At 57.9% G+C, this 17,654-nt stretch overlaps 5 protein-coding genes across 5 annotated transcripts; 3 read left to right on the top strand and 2 right to left on the bottom strand.

The window, feature by feature from the left end:
• Positions 1 to 134: 134 nt before the first annotated feature.
• Positions 135 to 4,220, bottom strand: K452DRAFT_302375 (uncharacterized protein; the record flags this gene model as incomplete). The annotated part of the gene is made up of 2 exons (XM_033542581.1): positions 135 to 4,101; positions 4,171 to 4,220. The coding sequence occupies 2 exons, from the start codon at positions 4,218 to 4,220 to the stop codon at positions 135 to 137; spliced, it is 4,017 nt and encodes a 1,338-aa protein (XP_033392585.1).
• A 462-nt stretch (positions 4,221 to 4,682) lies between these two features.
• Positions 4,683 to 5,811, top strand: K452DRAFT_312788 (uncharacterized protein; the record flags this gene model as incomplete). The annotated part of the gene is made up of 2 exons (XM_033543589.1): positions 4,683 to 5,724; positions 5,780 to 5,811. The coding sequence occupies 2 exons, from the start codon at positions 4,683 to 4,685 to the stop codon at positions 5,809 to 5,811; spliced, it is 1,074 nt and encodes a 357-aa protein (XP_033392584.1).
• Positions 5,812 to 6,728: 917 nt separating this feature from the next.
• On the top strand, positions 6,729 to 7,727 carry K452DRAFT_116423 (uncharacterized protein). Its single transcript, XM_033535096.1, has one exon. The coding sequence runs from the start codon at positions 6,913 to 6,915 to the stop codon at positions 7,684 to 7,686; it is 774 nt and encodes a 257-aa protein (XP_033392583.1). The 5' UTR covers positions 6,729 to 6,912; the 3' UTR covers positions 7,687 to 7,727.
• Positions 7,728 to 8,560: 833 nt separating this feature from the next.
• K452DRAFT_302373 (uncharacterized protein) lies at positions 8,561 to 12,627 on the top strand (the record flags this gene model as incomplete). Its single annotated transcript, XM_033542580.1, has 3 exons — positions 8,561 to 8,733; positions 8,786 to 11,535; positions 11,582 to 12,627. 3 exons carry the CDS (start codon positions 8,561 to 8,563, stop codon positions 12,625 to 12,627), a joined length of 3,969 nt encoding a protein of 1,322 aa, XP_033392582.1.
• Positions 12,628 to 13,268: 641 nt separating this feature from the next.
• K452DRAFT_302372 (uncharacterized protein) lies at positions 13,269 to 14,999 on the bottom strand (the record flags this gene model as incomplete). Its single annotated transcript, XM_033542579.1, has 6 exons — positions 13,269 to 13,991; positions 14,075 to 14,190; positions 14,260 to 14,317; positions 14,403 to 14,613; positions 14,665 to 14,769; positions 14,833 to 14,999. The coding sequence occupies 6 exons, from the start codon at positions 14,997 to 14,999 to the stop codon at positions 13,269 to 13,271; spliced, it is 1,380 nt and encodes a 459-aa protein (XP_033392581.1).
• Positions 15,000 to 17,654: the final 2,655 nt, after the last annotated feature.

Genomic DNA, 17,654 nt, shown 5'->3' with positions numbered 1-17,654 from the left:
AAAAAAAAAAAAAAACAGGAAAAGAAGAAATCAAAACAACCCGCAGTAGTGACAGATGGGCAACGAGCGTCGTGTGTGCGTAGTGCGTGCGGTGAAGGTGCAAAGGTAAAAGCAGCAAAAACAAAGAAAGGTCATCAATCTACCTTGCTGTCAGCCCCGCTGCCCCTCCACTTGCTCCTGCCCTTGGAAAAGAACCCTCTCGCCTCCTTCATTCCCTTGCCGCCCAGCACTCCCGCGCCCTTCAGCAAGTCTTTACCCTTCGACTGCATCTTGTTGGCGGGAGCACCCGGGCTCGTGACCTGCTGGCCCGTGGGCGAACCCGCACTGTTCGCCGCGCTAGAGTCAAGAAATTGCCCCTGCATGCCGCTGCCCTTGCGCAGGCCCGTCGTCAGGGACTTGTTGTGTTTGTGCCTCATGCCGCCCAAACCTCCACCGCCGCCGCTCGTGAGCGGTGGCAGCGGTTGCGTGGGTAGGCTGATGAGGTGAGAGTGCTCAGGCTTCTTCTCCAACGTGGAGGAGATCCAATTGCGCAAACCGGTCTCCATGTTGGCGAATTGCTCGCGCGTCTCGTTGTACTTGGCGACCCGCTCATCGCAAGACTTGAGGGCAAGGATCTCACGGAACAGTGGAACCTTGGCTTGCGGCGTCGTCGGGGCCGGCGAGGCAGGCGGTGGCGTCTGGGTGGCAGAAAGCGCGGGCTCCAGGCTTGCCGCGAGGGAGAGGTCTCCAGGAGGTTGGTGTGGCTGGGCCGGTGCAGCCGGAGCCTCGAGTTCGGCGACATCAGAATCGGATTCAGGTTCCGGATTGATAATATGCAGTCCGTCAGCGGATATCGGGCGGCCATCCGGCATTTCGGCGATGGCTTGGGCGATGGATGCTCTATTTCCAGATCGGTCAGGTTCTTGGCTTGATTGATTGGTGGGAGGTGATTTGCTAGCAGCGGGTAACTCAGTTGTCGGGAGTGTGACTCTCGGTGCAGCACCAGCCGAAGGCGTAGTCGCTGCGGAGTCTTGTTCCCAGCTGAACCGCTTGACCAAGGGGTTGTGAGCGCCAGTACTTTCAGAGCCAGTGGAAGTCTTGGATCTGTCAGGCATGGTTGGGCGAACGGTGTGCTCAGGGGCAGCTGCAGCCGAATGAGTGGAGTCGTGCGTTGGCATCCGGTCGAGCGAATCATCGTCGCCGTAACGGGCCCAGTAATCGCCATATTCGGTAGGGATGGCGATGCTCACTCGGTTGTTCGGAGAGGCCGTACGCCCTTCCGGGCCGGCAGCCTGCGCCGAGAGTGATAGGGCGCGGGCGCCCTCGGCATTTTCGGAAGCCAAACTCGGGGTGCTGAGACGAGCGACAATTTCTTTCCGCAGCCTGTCACTCTCGGTGTCATACGAAGCAGGCTCCGTGCTCAGCTGCGTGACGATGTCGGGACGTCTCGCCGACAGGAATTCACCTTCAGAGTGGACCGAAGGCTCTCTCGACTTCAGGGGCAACGGCATCCGGATCTCCTCTTCAACTGATGGCGTCTGTTGTTCGTCGGCCGGAGGTGAAGGCGGGACACTGCTGTCCGACTCGATGGAGGAAGCCTTGCGATCCAATTGGAGCGGACGAAGGTAGACATCACCAACGGATCTGTCTTTCTTTTCCTCCTCGACAGGCAAGTTCTCAGCCGAAGACGCAGCCGAGTTCTCCCAAGACTGCGGTTCCGACTTCTCACCGGCTCCCACAGCTGATTTGAGCGCCTCGCCCATGGCGGCACCCGCAGCTGCCAGAGCCCCCATCGGATTGGCGGCAGGGTCGACCGCATCCTTGTGGTCGAGCGGCCGCTTGCTCGTGGTAGGAGTGATGTCTGTCTCCTCAAGCGGCCCTTGTCCAGTCTTGGTAGAAGCCGGGCGCGCTGGAGTCCTAAGATCAAGTTCAGACTTTGCCTCACTTGGCGTAGCCGGATCCGACACCGACGTGTTAAACGATTCCCAGGTACCCGGCAGTTGTGGCCTGAATGTGCTGGCTCTTTCGGGCTTTGGGCGCGCATCATTTGGCAGCCGCTTGACGGGCGACGTGGAGCGCGACCTATGGAGCTTGCTACCAGAGCCACTGCTCTTCACGGATGTGACCGACTGCGTCGAGTTTCTCCTCGAGTCAGCGTTGAGCCTGTTAGCAATGTCGCGAACGCGACCCTTGGTGGGTGATTCAGACGCGGAGATCGGTGATGTGGGGGCGGATGTGTCCAAGGAGAGTGATTGACGGTGCTCAAGGAATGACGTCTGCGCATGCCGCAACTCGGCCCCCGCGTCTTGGCTCGTGCGTCCGGAGCTCCGCGACGGAGACGCGAGATCCGCCTCTCTTGTGAGAAAGTTTTTCGGGCTCGCCGGGTCCGCATCTGCTGGGCTGGCCATTCCAAGGTCAGCGGCTTCTGGCTCTGGAAGGTTTTGTGCGGGCGCAATGGCAGGTGACCGCGCAGGGCTATGGCTGGGACTTGGCGTCCCCAGGTTCCGGCGTCCAGTCGGTGTAGAAACTCTGGGCACCGTTTCGGGATTGTACGTCGATGGCGAGGGCTTGCGATTGACCTGACGGATAGTTCCAATCGATACGGGCCTTGAGCCCGGTTCCTCGGCAATAGAGGGGTGGGAATAATCCGGTTCCTTTCCTTTCTTGCCCCCAGGACGCGCTCCGCTAGGGACCCTGCTCATGATCGGACTGATGCCAGCCGTGCTGGTAGTGTCACTTCTCGTCACCTCGGAGGCGCCGGTACCGAGAGAGTCGGTTTTGGAAATCGGCGTTGGGGGGACCGAGTTGTCATCGGGCCGGTAGAAAGCGTCGCGGACCGCGGACCTAAATCCGAGCGACGGCTGGTGCTGTAATTGGGCGTCGCCCGTCGGCCCAACCTCTGGCTCGGGCAGCTGCCTGTTTGCTTGCGCAAGGATCTCGGGAGTGTTTGTTGCTTGAGTGCTTGACGCTTGCGAGGCGTCGTGAGTGTCTGCAGAACGCAAGAAATCAGTATCAAAATTAGACACAGGCCTGACGGGGGGAAGGAGAGCTGGTAATGAGCCCTCAGAGCTCGCGACGGGCGCCGGGGCTTGAGCGGTCTGCGCCTGGGGTTCCGGCTCGTTGAGCGAAAACTCGGGCAGATATTCGCTCTTGCGCTCGGCGACCGTCTCGAGCGGTGAGGTGCGCAGTGGCCTGCCTCGCTCTTGGCCACGCTGGTCCTCGACGGGGCTGGTCAGACCGTCCAAAGACGGCCTGTCTGAGTCCATAGATTCCCTCTCACGCTGACGCGTCTCTTCCAGTCGCTTGTAGATATCTGCAGGGCGCACAATCTTACTTGGGCTTGCGGGGGTTGGGGCAGATGAAGGAGACATCTGTTGAAAGGACGAACCTGACTGGGGGAAAGACGGCCTTCGCTGATCGGTGGGCGAGCTGAGGCTGCTCTTGCGGGGAGGGAAGTGCTGCGCGGCAGCCGGGTCGGGGGCGCTGGTGGGCGCAGGCGATGCGCCGCGCATCTGCAGTGGCTGCGGCAGGAAAGACTGTTCGAAGTCACGACGCTGGTGAGGATCCATAAAGAGGGACGAGTCGCTAGCTACCGACTGGTTCCAGCTTGACTGGCGGCTCTGTGACGTGGCGTCATGCGGGGGTTGGTGGTGGGTGGAGGGGCCTGTGGCGGGTGTAGCGGGCGAATAAACGCTGGGGCTGACAGTCATGGTATTGGCCGAGGGCTGGACGTCGCCGCCAAGAACGGTCGTGTTGATGCGCGGAGGGGATTGCGGCATGGCGTTGGAAGCGGAAAAGGCTCGCTTTTCGTCGCCTTGTTCGAAAGAGTTGCGACGAGCGGACGAGGGCTCTCCGGGGGCCACGCTGGGCTCGGTGAAGCTGCGAGGCTGGCCATTCTTGCCGATGCTCAGGCCGCGCTTGCGGAAGGCCGCGGGCGGCTGGGGGGCGGTAGAAGCATGGGCGGCGACTCCGTACTCGTCGTCCTCGTCATAGTCGCCCCAGTCGTCGCCGTCGTAGTTGTATGCCTTGGCTTCGACCCACTTGCGCGTCTTGTTGCGGTTGATGTTTGTCTTGAAAGAGGGTGGCTGGCCGGAAGTGAAGGGGCTCTGCGGACGACGGTCACTGGGCATGTCAGTCAGCGCAAGCGCCGAGAGGAGCGCGCTGCGAGGTGGGCGTTCCGTGGCGACTCACAAAGGCGAGGTGACGCGATCGGGCGCGAAGTTGTAGGGCTGGCCTGCCATGGTGGAGAAGGGGGGGAATATCAAGCGGCAAACATGGGCGGCGCAGAGCAGACGGCAGGGACAGTCTTGTAGGGCAGCAGCGGGGGGGTGGATACGAGATTAGGACGAGATTAGGACGAGAAATTAGCTACTACGTAGGTACGCAATAATGGGGATACAACACGGAGCGAGCGTGGCTGGGGCGGTGGAGTCAGTCAGGCGTTCGTTTGTTCAGTTGTGGCGCGCGCCTTGGCGGCGACTCGTAATGCCTTTGGGGCTTGGGCCTTTCGGGGGCCACGCAGACAAAGCTGCCATACGCAACCATCACTCTCTCTTTCTCTTCCTTTTTCCTAAAAATACTTTTCCATCTGCCGCCACTCCTTTCCACCTCTATCCGCCTATACTAATCCACAACCTCCACCTCCACCTCGCCCCGCCGTCTCCGCCGTCTCCCTCGCCGTTTCTCCCCCCCTCGCCGCCGTCATGGTAGCCGCCGCCGTCTGTGTCCAGGACCGCACCGAAGAGTTCCGCTCCATCCTCCACCAGGCCCAACGCCGCCTCGCCTCCAACAAAGTCGGTGCCCAGCGGCAGTCGTTATTGACGGCCTCGCAGCGCGCCGAAGCTGGCAATGGCAATGGCGCTCCGACGCGCGGGCAGCGCTCCGAGTTTGCGCGCAAGGCGGCGGATATCGGCCGCGGCATCTCGGGGGCCATGGCCAAGTTGGAACGCCTGGCCCAGCTGGCGCGCCGCAAGACGCTGTTCGACGACCGCCCCGTCGAGATCGCCGAGTTGACCTACGTCATCAAGCAGGACCTGGCGCAGCTCAACGGCAGCATCAAGCAGCTGCAGGGCATGTCGGCTGCGCAACATCCGCGCCAACAGCAGGTCGACCAAGAAGGAGAACACAACAAGAACGTCTTGCTGCTGCTGCAGGGCCGTGTCGCCGACGTCGGTCTCTCCTTCAAGGAGGTTCTCGAGCTACGCACAAAGAACATCCAGGCTTCTAAGTCGCGCACCGAGAACTTTGTCTCTTCCGTCTCAGCCTCGGCCCAGCAGCACCCCGCCCTCGCCGAGCCCGGCCGCTCCGACTCGCCTCTCTACCAGCCGCCCCAGCGTGGCCGCAGCCCCAACCCGCCTACCTACACGAATGCCGCGCAGCAGGATCTCCTCACTCTCGAGCCCGATGGATCTGGCTCCTCGGCCCTCATGGGCGGCTCCCGCGGCGGTCACATGTCGGATCAGCAGCTCTTGATGATGGAAGAGGCTCAGCCCACCAACACATATATCAACCAGCGTGGTGAGGCTATCGTGGCTATCGAGCAGACTATCTCAGAGCTGGGTGGAATCTTCGGTCAGCTGGCACAAATGGTCTCGGAACAGAGCGAGATGATCCAGCGCATCGATGCAAACACCGAAGACGTCGTCGATAATGTACAGGGCGCCCAGCGGGAGCTGATGAAGTACTGGGGCCGTATGAGCGGCAATCGCTGGCTTGTTGCAAAGATGTTCGGCGTGCTGATGATTTGTGAGTTTCCCCTCTGCTGTTATAGTCGAATGGTTGAACTAACACACGCTTGCAGTCTTCCTCCTCTGGGTTCTCATCGCGGGCTAGCCGCCTCGCGCACTGCATTTTCGGCGTTTGAAAGACGGCACTCGGGTCGTCTGAATAATGACTCTCACGAGTCGACCACGGGTACACGCTGTACGATGAAATCTGCCTGCTTGTCCGCCTGCTCGCGTGGTTTTCTTGCATTATCTTTCTTGGGTCTCTGGGGTTCTTCTCTCCGGTTCCGCATCTCTTATATCGTTGATGCGCGGCGTTGACGCGGTGGTTTTTTCCCGCCTCTGTTCTTTCCTTTTTTCTTCCAACGTCTGTGTCCACATCTTCTCCTTCAGATGCAGTTTTCGTTCCTTGTAGACGCGCTTCTCTTTCTGCGTCTGCGCTTTTTTTTTACTTGCCCCCGCCGCTTGTTTGCGGGGTCGGTCCGCTTCACTTTTCATTGCACACACTGCCTGCCGCCTGGGCTATAGACGCTTGTAATATGACGCGAGGCGGCGCGCGCGGGTCGCGCGTCGTGGTGCTTTTTGGTGGTCACGTTTGGTACTATTTTTGCGCATGTGTGATGTATGTTGTGCACGCGGATACTCCATTTCTCGGTGATTTTCAAGCTGCGGCTTCTTTGCATGGCGCGCTGTGCTTCTTCCTTCTTGCGATGCTGTCCCGTTTTATGCTGCAGGCTGTTGATTTGTTCTTTCTGCTCTCTCTCTACTTATCACATAGGCACTCACTCGCTCCATGTCCACGACCAAATCATGCCCTAAATCATTCTAGAACTGTCGTTTAAACTCGAGAAGCAATGAAGAACACGAACACCGTTGCTTTTGTCATTAGTTGCCATCTTCACCTATTCGTTGCTTTATTACCATTTGCCCACCTCCAAAGACCCCATCAACCAACCCAGGTGGCAGATACCAAAGACGGAGAGGGAAAGACGTGGAGAGATTGTGGGGCAGAGCGTGTGGGGATGAGGGGGATCGTACCGACTTGGGGCGGAGGGTGGTTGAAGGAGTACTACATACCCCGTACATAGCAATAGCAGCAGCAGCAGCAGCAGCAGCAGCAGCACACAAACGAGACAAACATCCCGCTCGTCCCTTTAAAGGTCCTAGCCGACAAAACGCGCACACACTCCCTACCTACCAGTGCAGTGCAATGCTACGGAGCGTGGGAGCACCCCCACGGCCGGCCCTCAGACGTGCACCGCGAATATCCGTATCCGAATCCGTATGCATCTATGACGAGAGGCACGCCGCAGCGCGCACAGCCCGCGCGCGCCGGCGATCATCATGTCGCTTTTTGGCTTGGCGACGACGACCGCAAGCGCTGACCACGTCAGGGCTCCGGTTCCTATGCCTGGCCCCTGCGCGGCTGCATGACGCCAGCCTCGGCGTTGGCGACGCTGCCACTGCGCTGCGGTCGCGAACTTGCTCCCCGCCCTGCATTCTTCTCGAGACGCGCGCTGGAGAGCTTGTGGCGCCGGCCAGGGTCCAGAGGATGCGCGCCGTTTTACGGAGTAACGGTCTGTCGGGCTCGCTACGCTTGCTGGCTCGCTGCGCGAGACGCCAGGGCAAAAGGGCGAGACGCGAGGGACGCGAGGGCGAGACGCTGCTCGTGCACGGACTCCTGCTTGCCGGGGCGGAACGACTTTTTACTCGACTCGCGAGGGTGGGACGCTCGGCACGTGAGGCTGGGGAGGAGCGTAGAGGAGGGAGGGTGCCTCGGACACAAGGAGTGGAAGGGTCGGAGGGGAGTCGGAGTGCCGGTGATGACGGTGATGATGATGATGATGAGGATGAGGAGGTGGGTGGGAGCACGCGAGATGTCGGTCACCGGCAACCGAGATTCACCTTCTGGCGAGATGGGGGAGGATGCGAGCAGTCATTACGGAACACTTCTTGCCTGGCTTTAAGCCTGGGCCCTGGATAGGAGCGAAGGGGTTTTAGGGCGCATACTACATACATGCTGTTGTCTCGTTAGGTGGTGAATCTCGTTTCACGGTGATGGACGTTACGTATGTCCATACCTACTTACCCTGTGCAGGAAACGTGATCGGAAGGGACGGAATGCGCGACCTACGTGTGGCGTCAGTGATGGTCGGTGATGGGCCGTGTTGGGCTTGAAGGAGCATCGATTGTCTGGCGAGGTGTGTTGTTCCAATGCCGATGAAAGACGAGAATGGCGAGATATGTAGACAGCGTTATGTGTGGCAAAGGGCCGGGGCGGGCCGCCAGCGCTAAGAGAGCCCTAAAAGTATTTTTGCAACAGTGTTTGTTTAAACACAAAGGCAAAAAAAGTCAAAGACGATTGTGAGAGCCACAGTGCACGAAGCAGTTCCCACAGCGAGTCAGCCCTGTGGAATCCGGAGCTGTCGAGATTTACAGTGGAGAAAGGTTAAAGAGCGGCCCCCTTGCGTCAATCCGATACGTCGTCACGTGGACACGGTTTCAGAGGGGCCGCAATTCGGGGCTTGGAGTGGCCAGCATTCCAGCAAGTTCAGAGCCGCGTACCGGGGGCTGCGTCGTCTATCGTGAATGGCCCAATCATGGCATGACGTCGGGGGCTTTGGCCGCCAGGGTCTCCGCTTGATTGGCGCCGCTCCAAACTCGCGCGCTTTGTGCCCGTCCGCGACAGCGCATCCTTACCCGTTACCCGCCAACCTACTCTTTCTCCTGCTTTCCTGTCCTCCACCTAATATTCCTCGCCCCGCTCCTCCTCTGTCACCTACCCACTCCCCGCTGCTGCCACGACCAACGCCTGCAGCCCGCATGCATTCCCCGCTTGCGTGAACGCGCCTGCCGCCATGAACACGAATTCCACCAAGGACCCGCTGTCGGGGGGAAACGCTGGCAAGGCCCTCGACAGCCAGAACATCTCTTTCCCCCAGTTCGCCGCCACGCTGGTGACGGGTATCGTCGCGTTCGCCTCTTTCTTTGCCCTCTTCTACGTCCTCCGCCAGAAGCTCAGGAGAATCTAGTAAGTTGCTGCGTCCCGTGCCGCGCTTGGACCCCGCCTGACACCATCGCAGTGAGCCGACAACTTACCTCGTGCCCGAACGGCAGCGCTTCGTGCCTCCACCCGCTGGATGGGTGCGCTGGATCGCGCCCGTCTTTCTCACCCGCCGCCGCCAATTCATCGAAAAGTGCGGTCTGGATGCCTACTTCTTCATCCGCTTCATCTACGTCCTGCTCAAGATCTTCTTTCCGCTAGCATGCGTCCTGCTGCCCATCCTGCTGCCGCTAAACGCCACCGGGCCCGTCAACACCGACACCATGGGTCTCGACCTGTTCGGCTGGGCGAATATCGGCGCCAACAAGACAAACCGCCTCGTGGCGCACTTGGTCATGGCCCTCGTCGTCATCATCTGGGTGTGTTTCGTCTCCTACACCGAGCTCAAGAACTACATTCAAGAGCGCCAGAAGTGGATGACGTCTCCGTCCCATCGCATTCGTGCCTCCGCCACCACGGTCCTCGTCACCAACATCCCGGACAAGTGGTGCACCGTCGATTCGCTCGACGCCCTCTTCGATGCTTTCCCCGGCGGCCTGCGCAACATTTGGATTAACCGAGACTTTGGCGATCTGCTGGACAAGAAGAACAAGCGCGAGGAGATTGCGTTGAGACTCGAAGGGGCTGAAACGGCGCTGATCCGCAAGTGCAAGGTCAGAGCTAACAAGATGCGTAAACGGGAAGAGAAGGAGGCCGGCATGAAGAGATCGAAGATGGAACGCCAAGAACAAGAGAATCTCGAGCAGAAACAAGCCGAACAGATGGCCGGCGAGGTCGGTGAGAGTGCGAACAACCCGCACGAGGCCCACACCCTCGACGAACAGTTGCACGAAGCCATGGATGGCCCGTCCAGCCAACAAGCGAACGGCCAGGGTGCCAAAAAGCCAATTCAACTTGTCGGTCAGGGTCTTTCGGCCGTCGGTCAGGGATTCAACCAGATTGGCCACGGTATTGGACGAGGGTTTGGCGCTTTGGGACAGAACATCGATCGATTCGGACACTCGACTGCCGAGGGAATGAGCAAGAGTTTCAACCACGCCCGAAGGGACGTCGACCACGCCTTTGATTCCCCGGTAGGATACAACCCCGACATCGACGGTGCTGACGATGGACCCGTCAACGACATCCATATCCGCCAGAGCTACCACCCGCCGCCCTTGTCGTCAGATGCTGGTGCTCTAGGCCCATCCAAGGATCATTTGCATCGTGGGCCCGAGCCTGAGCCAGATCAACAGTCTGACATGACGCCACGTACGAAGGATTACCTTCACAGAGGCCCGGCTGTACGCCGCACCTCGCAAAACTACAGGACGCCGACGATGCAGGGTTCTTCGCCGAATGCCTCGCGCGAAGCATCTCGCACGCGCGACCCTTCGTCTCGCGCCCCTACTGGCCTTCGCAGAGTAGCCTCCACGCGGTCCCAAAGGAGCGATGCGAAGCACAAGCTGACCAACAAGCATCTCAACCCACTGCGCATTTTCCGGAAAAATAGCGAATTCCCCAGCCCCGAACCGTTCGCGAAGGAGGACGATGAGTATCCCTTGAGCGGACCTTCGCCAAACCCGGCCTCTCCGAACACGGTGTCTCCGTCCACGCCATATGGCTCTAGGAAAAACTCGATCGAAAAGCTGCCGAAGCCAGAGAGAACCGACGACTCCAAAGAATCTCAAGAACAGGTCGAGAAGATCAAGCGTGATCGTCACGCAGCCAAGAAGCCTCCAATCATCGACTGGGAAGAGTACAACCGCCAGCTGGAGAAGGAGAGGGCAACCGCGGTCTGGACGAGGTTCATCAAGCCCGAGGAGCGTGAGACCATGCGCTTGTCGCTTTTCCCTCGCTCCACATGGTGGTGGAAGATCTGGCCGACTTGGTGGTTTTCGTTTGGCAAGAAGGTCGATGTCATTATTTACTGCAGGCTTCAGCTGCTCGAGCTCAACAAGGAGATTGACGAGGACGAGAAGAACCTGGACAAGTACCCGCTGATGAACTCGGCCTTTATCCAGTTCAACCACCAGGTCGCTGCTCACATGGCTTGCCAGTCTATCACTCACCACAGGCCTTACAACATGGGGCCGCGTATCTTGGAGATTGACCCCAAGGACGTCAAATGGGACAATTTGTCCAGGCGTTGGTGGGACCGATACTTGCGGTACACGGCCGTCGTGGCCATCTGCCTCGGCATTACTCTTCTTTGGGCATTCCCCATGGCCTTTGTCGGTTCCTTGTCTTCGCTTGATGACCTTGGTGCCTCGTACGATTGGCTCAAATGGTTGCAAGGTCTGCCATCGTGGTTCAAGGGTTTCCTGCAGGGTGCGCTGCCTCCTGGTCTCCAGGCCATCTTCCTTATGCTGCTCCCCGTTGTGTTCCGACTCCTTGTCGACTTCTCCGGTGTGCCGACGGGCGTGGAACAGGAACTGGTTATCCAGAACCTCTACTTCGTCTTCATCTTCATCCAAGTTTTCCTGGTCGTGTCCATCTCGTCGAGTCTGATGAAGGTCCTCGAGCAGTTGTGGAACAGTCCGCTCGAGCTGCCATCCATCTTGGCCTACAACCTGCCCAAGGCCAGCAACTACTTTTTCAGTTATATCTTGCTACAGGCTCTGTACAGCGGGTCGCAGCAATTGGCCCAGATGGTCGCCCTGGCGGAGTGGTTTGTTCTCTCTCGCTTCATGGACAACACTGCGAGGGACAAGTTCAACAGACAGAGGAAGATTCCCAGCCAGCAATGGGGAACATTCTTCCCCGTCTACACCAACTTTGCGTGCATTGGTAAGTTTAGCCGTCGATGGGATTGGGACGACGCTGACATTTGCAGGCCTTATCTATTCTGTGATCGCGCCCCTCATCCTGGTTTTCTGCATCATCATGGCCGCCATTGTCTGGATCGTGTGGCGTTACCAGATGTTCTACGTCATGCGCTGGTCCACTGACAGCGGTGGGCTGTTCTTCCCGCGTGCCATCAACCAGCTGTTCACCGGCCTTTACGTCATGGAGTTGTGTCTAGTCGGGTTGTTCTTCATCGTTAAGAACGAAAAGAAGGAACTCGTCTGCATCCCACACGCCATTGTCATGATCTTCACGATTCCCTTGACCTTCATCTACCAGCTCATGTTGAACAAGGCATTCAGCCCGCTCTTCAAATTCGTGCCCATCACGATGGAAGACGAGGCGCAGGAACGGCAAGAAGAGTTTGAGCGCAACCTCGCGGCGCGGTACGAGGAGAACAACCCAACGGTCGACGACGACAACAACACCATGTCGACCTCCTCGCCGTCCAGCGTCGAGAAGCACAGCTCGATCGAGCTAAAGAAGATGGAACGCGCGGGCCGCCGCCTCACGGGCATTAATAAGCCCGTCGCGTCGCCGAACCCGAACCCGATGGCCACGCCCCAGCTGCACCAGCACCATCACGGGCGCTCGCCCAACCCCTCGGGCGGCGCGGATCCGCGCCTCAACGCGGCAGCGACGGACCCAGAGCTGGCGGGCCCGCACAACGGCGGCTACCTCTTCCAGGGATACCACGACGAATTGGAGGACCTGACGCCAGAAGAGCGCGACGTGCTTGTGCGTAGGGCGTTCGAGCACCAAGCGCTACGGATGACGCAGCCGTGTATCTGGATTCCGCGTGACGAGTACGGCGTCAGCAACGACGAGATTAGCAGGACGGCGGACCTGTCGAGCACGCCGTCGGCGGTTGTGACGCCGCGGTTCGGCGCTACAGGACGGGGCGAGGAGGCCGCGGAGCAAAGACATGGTATCTGGATTACGAACGAGTTCACGGCCCTGGATCCCAAGGCGCGGGTTATGTTCCGCAAGCCGCCGCCGGACTTTGATTCTGCGCAGGAGTTTTTGCAGCTTTAATGTGGTGGGTGGCTGTGCGTGCGTGTGCGCGCGCTTAGTGCGGCTTTGCTTTTTGTGTGTTTTTTTCGGTTGCTTGGGTTGCATAGCGTGGTGTTTCGGATCGGACTACCTACAGTACCTACTTACTTCTGTTACTAGAAACGAAGGCACGGGCAGCAGTGAGGTTTCTCTTCTCCTTTTCTTTTCCTTCCTGGTCGTTTTCCTTCCAGTCTGGTCTGGTTTCCATGGCGGGTTGCTCGGTGGCTACCTAGAGCGCAGCAAAAAGATATGTTAAGTGGCGGCGTTTTGACTTTTTTCGTTTGAGGTGGGATGGGTGCTTTGAGGCCGCTTGAGGTTCGTTCGTGCATAGCGCGGTATACGGTAGATGCATACATACATGGATACATGAGCGAGAGCGAGCGAGAGCGAGAGCAATAGAAATGAGGACAAGAAGTGGTTTTTGTTTAGTTTAGCATGCTTTTTTTGTAGGAGCTAGACAGCACACAGCGTAATCCCTATCTACGATTTCCCCTCTACCAGTAAAATTAATCAGCAATATCCCATGTACCATCCTTTTCTCAACCCCACCAACCACCACCAACACGCCCCCTCCTGCCACACACACACACACACACACACACATACCAACCAAACACCAACCACTAAGCCCACTTCCCGAGCAAACTCATCCCCGCCACACCCACCAGCAGCGTCGCCCCGGCCGCGACCGTCTTCCGCCCACTAGCGTCCCGCAGCGCGCCCCCCGGCGCCATCCACTCTCCCGCTAGCATCTCGACCACGGCCGTCCACGCCAGTATCCCGGCCGACAGGGCGTCGAGCACGCCGATCGCCAGCAGGACCGCCGCGCTGTTGCCGTTGAAGCGGTGCAGCAGGCCGAGCCCGAGCGCCATGCCTAGGGGCGTGATGAGCGCGAAGGTGAGGCCGAGGAGCATTTTTTGGAGGGCGGTGGTGGTGGGGTGGTTGGAGTGTGGGGTGGGGTGTTGGGCATTTGAGGGGGAGGGGGTGTTTTGGGTGGAGCTGGATTCTTTCCGCTCTTCTGCCCATGTTGTCGTGGCGGCGGAGTCTTGCCGTACTCCCGCGCCTGCGGGGTGGGGCGGCGCTGGTGCTGCTGGTGCTGCTGGCGCTGCTTCTTCGTCAACGCCATTGTGCTGGTGTTGGTGCTGGTCTTGTGTCTGTGTCTGTGTCTGTGTTTGTGCTTGTACAACAGCCTGCTTCTGCCGCCGCAGCACGACGCGCTGCCCGAGGTACTCGACTAGGAACGCGAGGAACAGGCCGGCCATGAAGATGGCGGCGGGCGTGGCTTCGTAGGGCGCGGGGTAGTGGATGCAGGGGTTGGAGAGCATGAGGTTGGCGTGTGTGAGGAGCTAGTGTTTGTTGTTGTACGTTAGTGACTTCTTCTTATGGAAGGAGGAAGGGGGATGTTTGTGGGAGAGTTGGTTTGGCATACGTGCACAAAGGCGGTCGATATCATGACGCCAGTCCCGAATTGCTTGAGCAGGATGAATCCGGTGTGCGCGCCTGTGATGCGCGTGAAGGACGTGAGGACCATAGGCGCGAAGACGGCTGTCGTTGCGTGGGATGGTCAGTGAGTGATCGATACTTGTATTTACGCAGGAAGTGGAGCAGGCGTACCTAGCGCGCTGGTTTCGAGGATCACGAAAAGCAATCCGATGCGCAGAGGGACGTTGTACTCGCGGTCGATGCGCCCGCAGGACGGATGCGTTGAAGATTCGTCGTCGCCGATGCAGTGTTTGTTTTTGTCGTGTCAGCTTGACCTTGTGCGGTTTGGAGAAAGAGGTGTTTGCGTACTCGACGCCGGCGTGGAAGTGACAGTTTTTGCCACCTGAACTGCCGTGGCTGTGGTTGTGACCGTGGTCGTGGTCATGGTCATGGTGGTGATGCTCATGCTCGTGCTCGTGCTCCTCCGCATCCGCAGCTTCTTCGCCAATGACTTCGACTTCTTCGCCGTCGGGCCCAATGCAGAACCTAACCTCATCATCAATTCACTACTGGACGGATTTCCAACCCTCAACTCACATGTCCGCACCATGTTTATGACAGCCCGTATACCTAGCCGGCAGCTCTCCCGTCGCCGACGCGGTAGCTATGACTTGATACTCAGCGGAGCCCGCGCGGCAGAACCTGCGTACTTACGTGTTAGCTGAGAGCTCAATGGTGAGGTTTATAGACTGATAGCAGCCTTACTGCGAGCTCCCGTGCATGTGGCATCCCGAGATGGCAGTCACAGCGACACTGCTTGCAGCAGTGGACACTGGTGAGGAAGTGATTAGAGCAGCACGACGCGCTACGTCCGTGATGCTGGCGACCGTAAGCATCGTCTGGGCGTTTATGGCCGCGGCTAGGACGGCCATGAGTGTGCTTCTCAAGAACAGCATGGTACTGGACAATGGTGACAAGTGTGTGCATGCATCGGCCGAGGTCAGAATACCATGGCTCTTTATAGAGCAATCAATCAAGCGGTTACGTGAACCATGAAGTCCACAAGTGTCCGTCGAGCTGACGGTCCATACATATTTGCGGCGGGCGCTCAATCAGGTGCATAGATACTTGTGGTGGTTCTGAGTTCGTGGTGGTAGATTCGGAGCACCTTGCTGTCTAAAATAACCGACCAGCAACGTTCCCTCCCTATATGTCATCTACTGACTAGTGAAGAATGATTCGGAGCTTTGGCCCACTGTTCGCATCTGCGGCTCTTGAACGTTGCTGCCCCCCGTTGGCAACACCCTGTAATTAGGCGTCCTTTTCGGATAATGTAACGTCAGCTGTTTATAAAACAGCTACCAACAGGGTGTTGTGAGTTAAAGTATCGCTATCTGACGCCAAATTCGATGGTTGCTGTAGTTTCTAGTAAGATTTACGCTTTTTCTAATTGGGCGAAAATAGCACTCTGCTGTCTGGCAGCGGATCGGGCTAATCAGCTTGTCGCTAGAATACGATAAACTAAATACTAAACTATCGAATTTGGCGTTAGATTAGGATAAAATTACTACTAACACCCTGTTGGTAGTTATTTTGTACCAAAAGGACGTTACATTATCAACAAGTGACGCCTAATGCCGGGGTGTTGCTAACGGGGGGCAGCAGCCTTCGCTGGAGTCTGTCGTGCCTGAAATCCCCTGAGAAGTTGGCCGTCAAAGCAGCTGTAGGCCTTCCGCAGAGTGCTGCATGTCCTTGCCCCAGCGGCGCCGACTTTCCTGCACGACGCAGGATAGTTTGCCTGCACCTAAACGGCTGTTTTGTCCCTTCTTGAGAAACAAAAATGTACAAAGTATTTCGCGCTTTCGGAGCCACAAACGAAGGTAGCCTACTGTTTACCGTCCTGAGGAACGCTGTACCCAGGTGCTGCCGTGATTGTCGCAACGCGCGCCGCCGCAGCGCGTGCTCTGTAGCAAAACAAAGGCCGATCGATGCTCGATTTGCAGCACGTCGTAGTCCGCTGGCGAAGACACAGGCTCGCAGTTGGCAAGCACAATGCAAGTTTGTTCTCATACAGCCAGTCGCGGTGTTGCGTACGGCCTAGGCTGGCGGAAATCCTCGGAGCTTGACGGTAGGTAGGATGGCAAGCTGGCGTGTCTCGGTGTTTTGGATTCTGTGAGGTTGGCCGATTGTCCTGATCCTTTGCGACCGGGGCGTTTTGCAGGCGGCCCGCGTCCTGTTTGTAAGTACCAACGTTTTAATTGTGTGGGTGGGTTTGCTTACCTTCGGGAGCATGCGCAGTTAATAGTCTGGCTCATACTGGAACGCGGGATGGCTGAACTTTCATCGAGTGCTGTCGGTTGTTTACCGTGACCGGGTTTCCTCCAGCGGAGCAGCAGGGACGAGCCCATCCCGGGGCACTCTCAACAAAACTAAAAAGAGGCATACTCTGAGCAGGTACCTAAGATGTTTGTCGCGATAAGGTTTGAATTGGTCGTTTGGCGCCCCTTGTGGTGTTGTCTGCCTGGCCAAAGTCAGGGATTTTCAGGGAAGTTGTCTGCTTGGGAAATAACAGGGGAATCTCTGTGCGGACGTCGGCTTCCTTCGAGGACCATTACGCTTTGCCCTAGCATACTGCCTTCGTTTGCAAGCTGTCAATCAGAGTTGTGTCGCCCGTTAAGAGCTCTTCTGTGCATGATGCGGCGGGCTTCGAGCGGAAATTAGCGTGGGGGCGGGCGATCCCAAGGCCCCGGCCCTAGGAGAAAAGGCAGCGGGAGCGACACCGCTTGCTGGATACGGCGAAAGCTGGTAGCTAGTGTAATGCTGTTCTATACTCTTGTCAGATTGCTGAAAATGCGCTTGCGCCTCGGCCCTACCTCTGACCTGGCGCAATTACGTAGGTCGGCGTTAGCAAGCGGAGGGTGACTTCGCGCCGGCCGCCGATTGCTTAGACGTCATTTACCTAGAACGTTAATTGTGAATACCAGTCCCACAGGCCAGAGGCGCACGCATGGCTTGCATGCACTCTTATAGCAGTTACAGGGAATGGTCTGGTGTGTCGCTGTGCTGTGGGCGTGATGGTAGGGCTGGTCCCTGGCCTCGTAAGCAACCTTGATTTTCAGCATGCCCAGGCGCATCTTGGTAGGTTCGCACAGGCCATACTTTAGCACAAGGCAATCTAAGGGTCACTGCCAGAAATGTATTTTACTCCTCAAATGTATATAGTAGCGCGTCTAGATGGCACATGGAAGACATAGTCGGGCGGCTGGGTGGCAGCGCGGGTTTCAAAACACTAAGTAATAGAATCTTCTCTAAGGACGTGAGTCGTGATCTCTCTACGGCAAATGGCTTGGATACATTGCAACAGCAAATATACATTCCCAAGAGCTGTGCGTATGGGTGAATTGCAATGGAATAATCGTCGATCGCCCGACCCAGGGCCTAGTCCCTTCGTCACCGACACTATCACTTCAGGGTGGCATTAGTTTATACAAATTAGCACAAGGCAAAACAATTCACGCAGAAGGTACTCCCCAAGCTTATTCACTATGCCTCCAGCTACTAGCTGCCCGCCGGCTAGCGTGTGGGGC

Source organism: Aplosporella prunicola, assembly GCF_010093885.1.
Source record: "Aplosporella prunicola CBS 121167 unplaced genomic scaffold K452scaffold_37, whole genome shotgun sequence".
NCBI classification, from domain to species: Eukaryota; Fungi; Ascomycota; class Dothideomycetes; order Botryosphaeriales; family Aplosporellaceae; genus Aplosporella; species Aplosporella prunicola.
This window is presented reverse-complemented; position numbering and strand designations above follow the sequence as displayed.

Bases quoted from the DNA above. Each gene is read 5' to 3' on its own strand.
- K452DRAFT_116423 (XM_033535096.1), top strand. From the start codon at position 6,913: ATGCTACGGAGCGTGGGAGCACCCCCACGGCCGGCCCTCAGACGTGCA.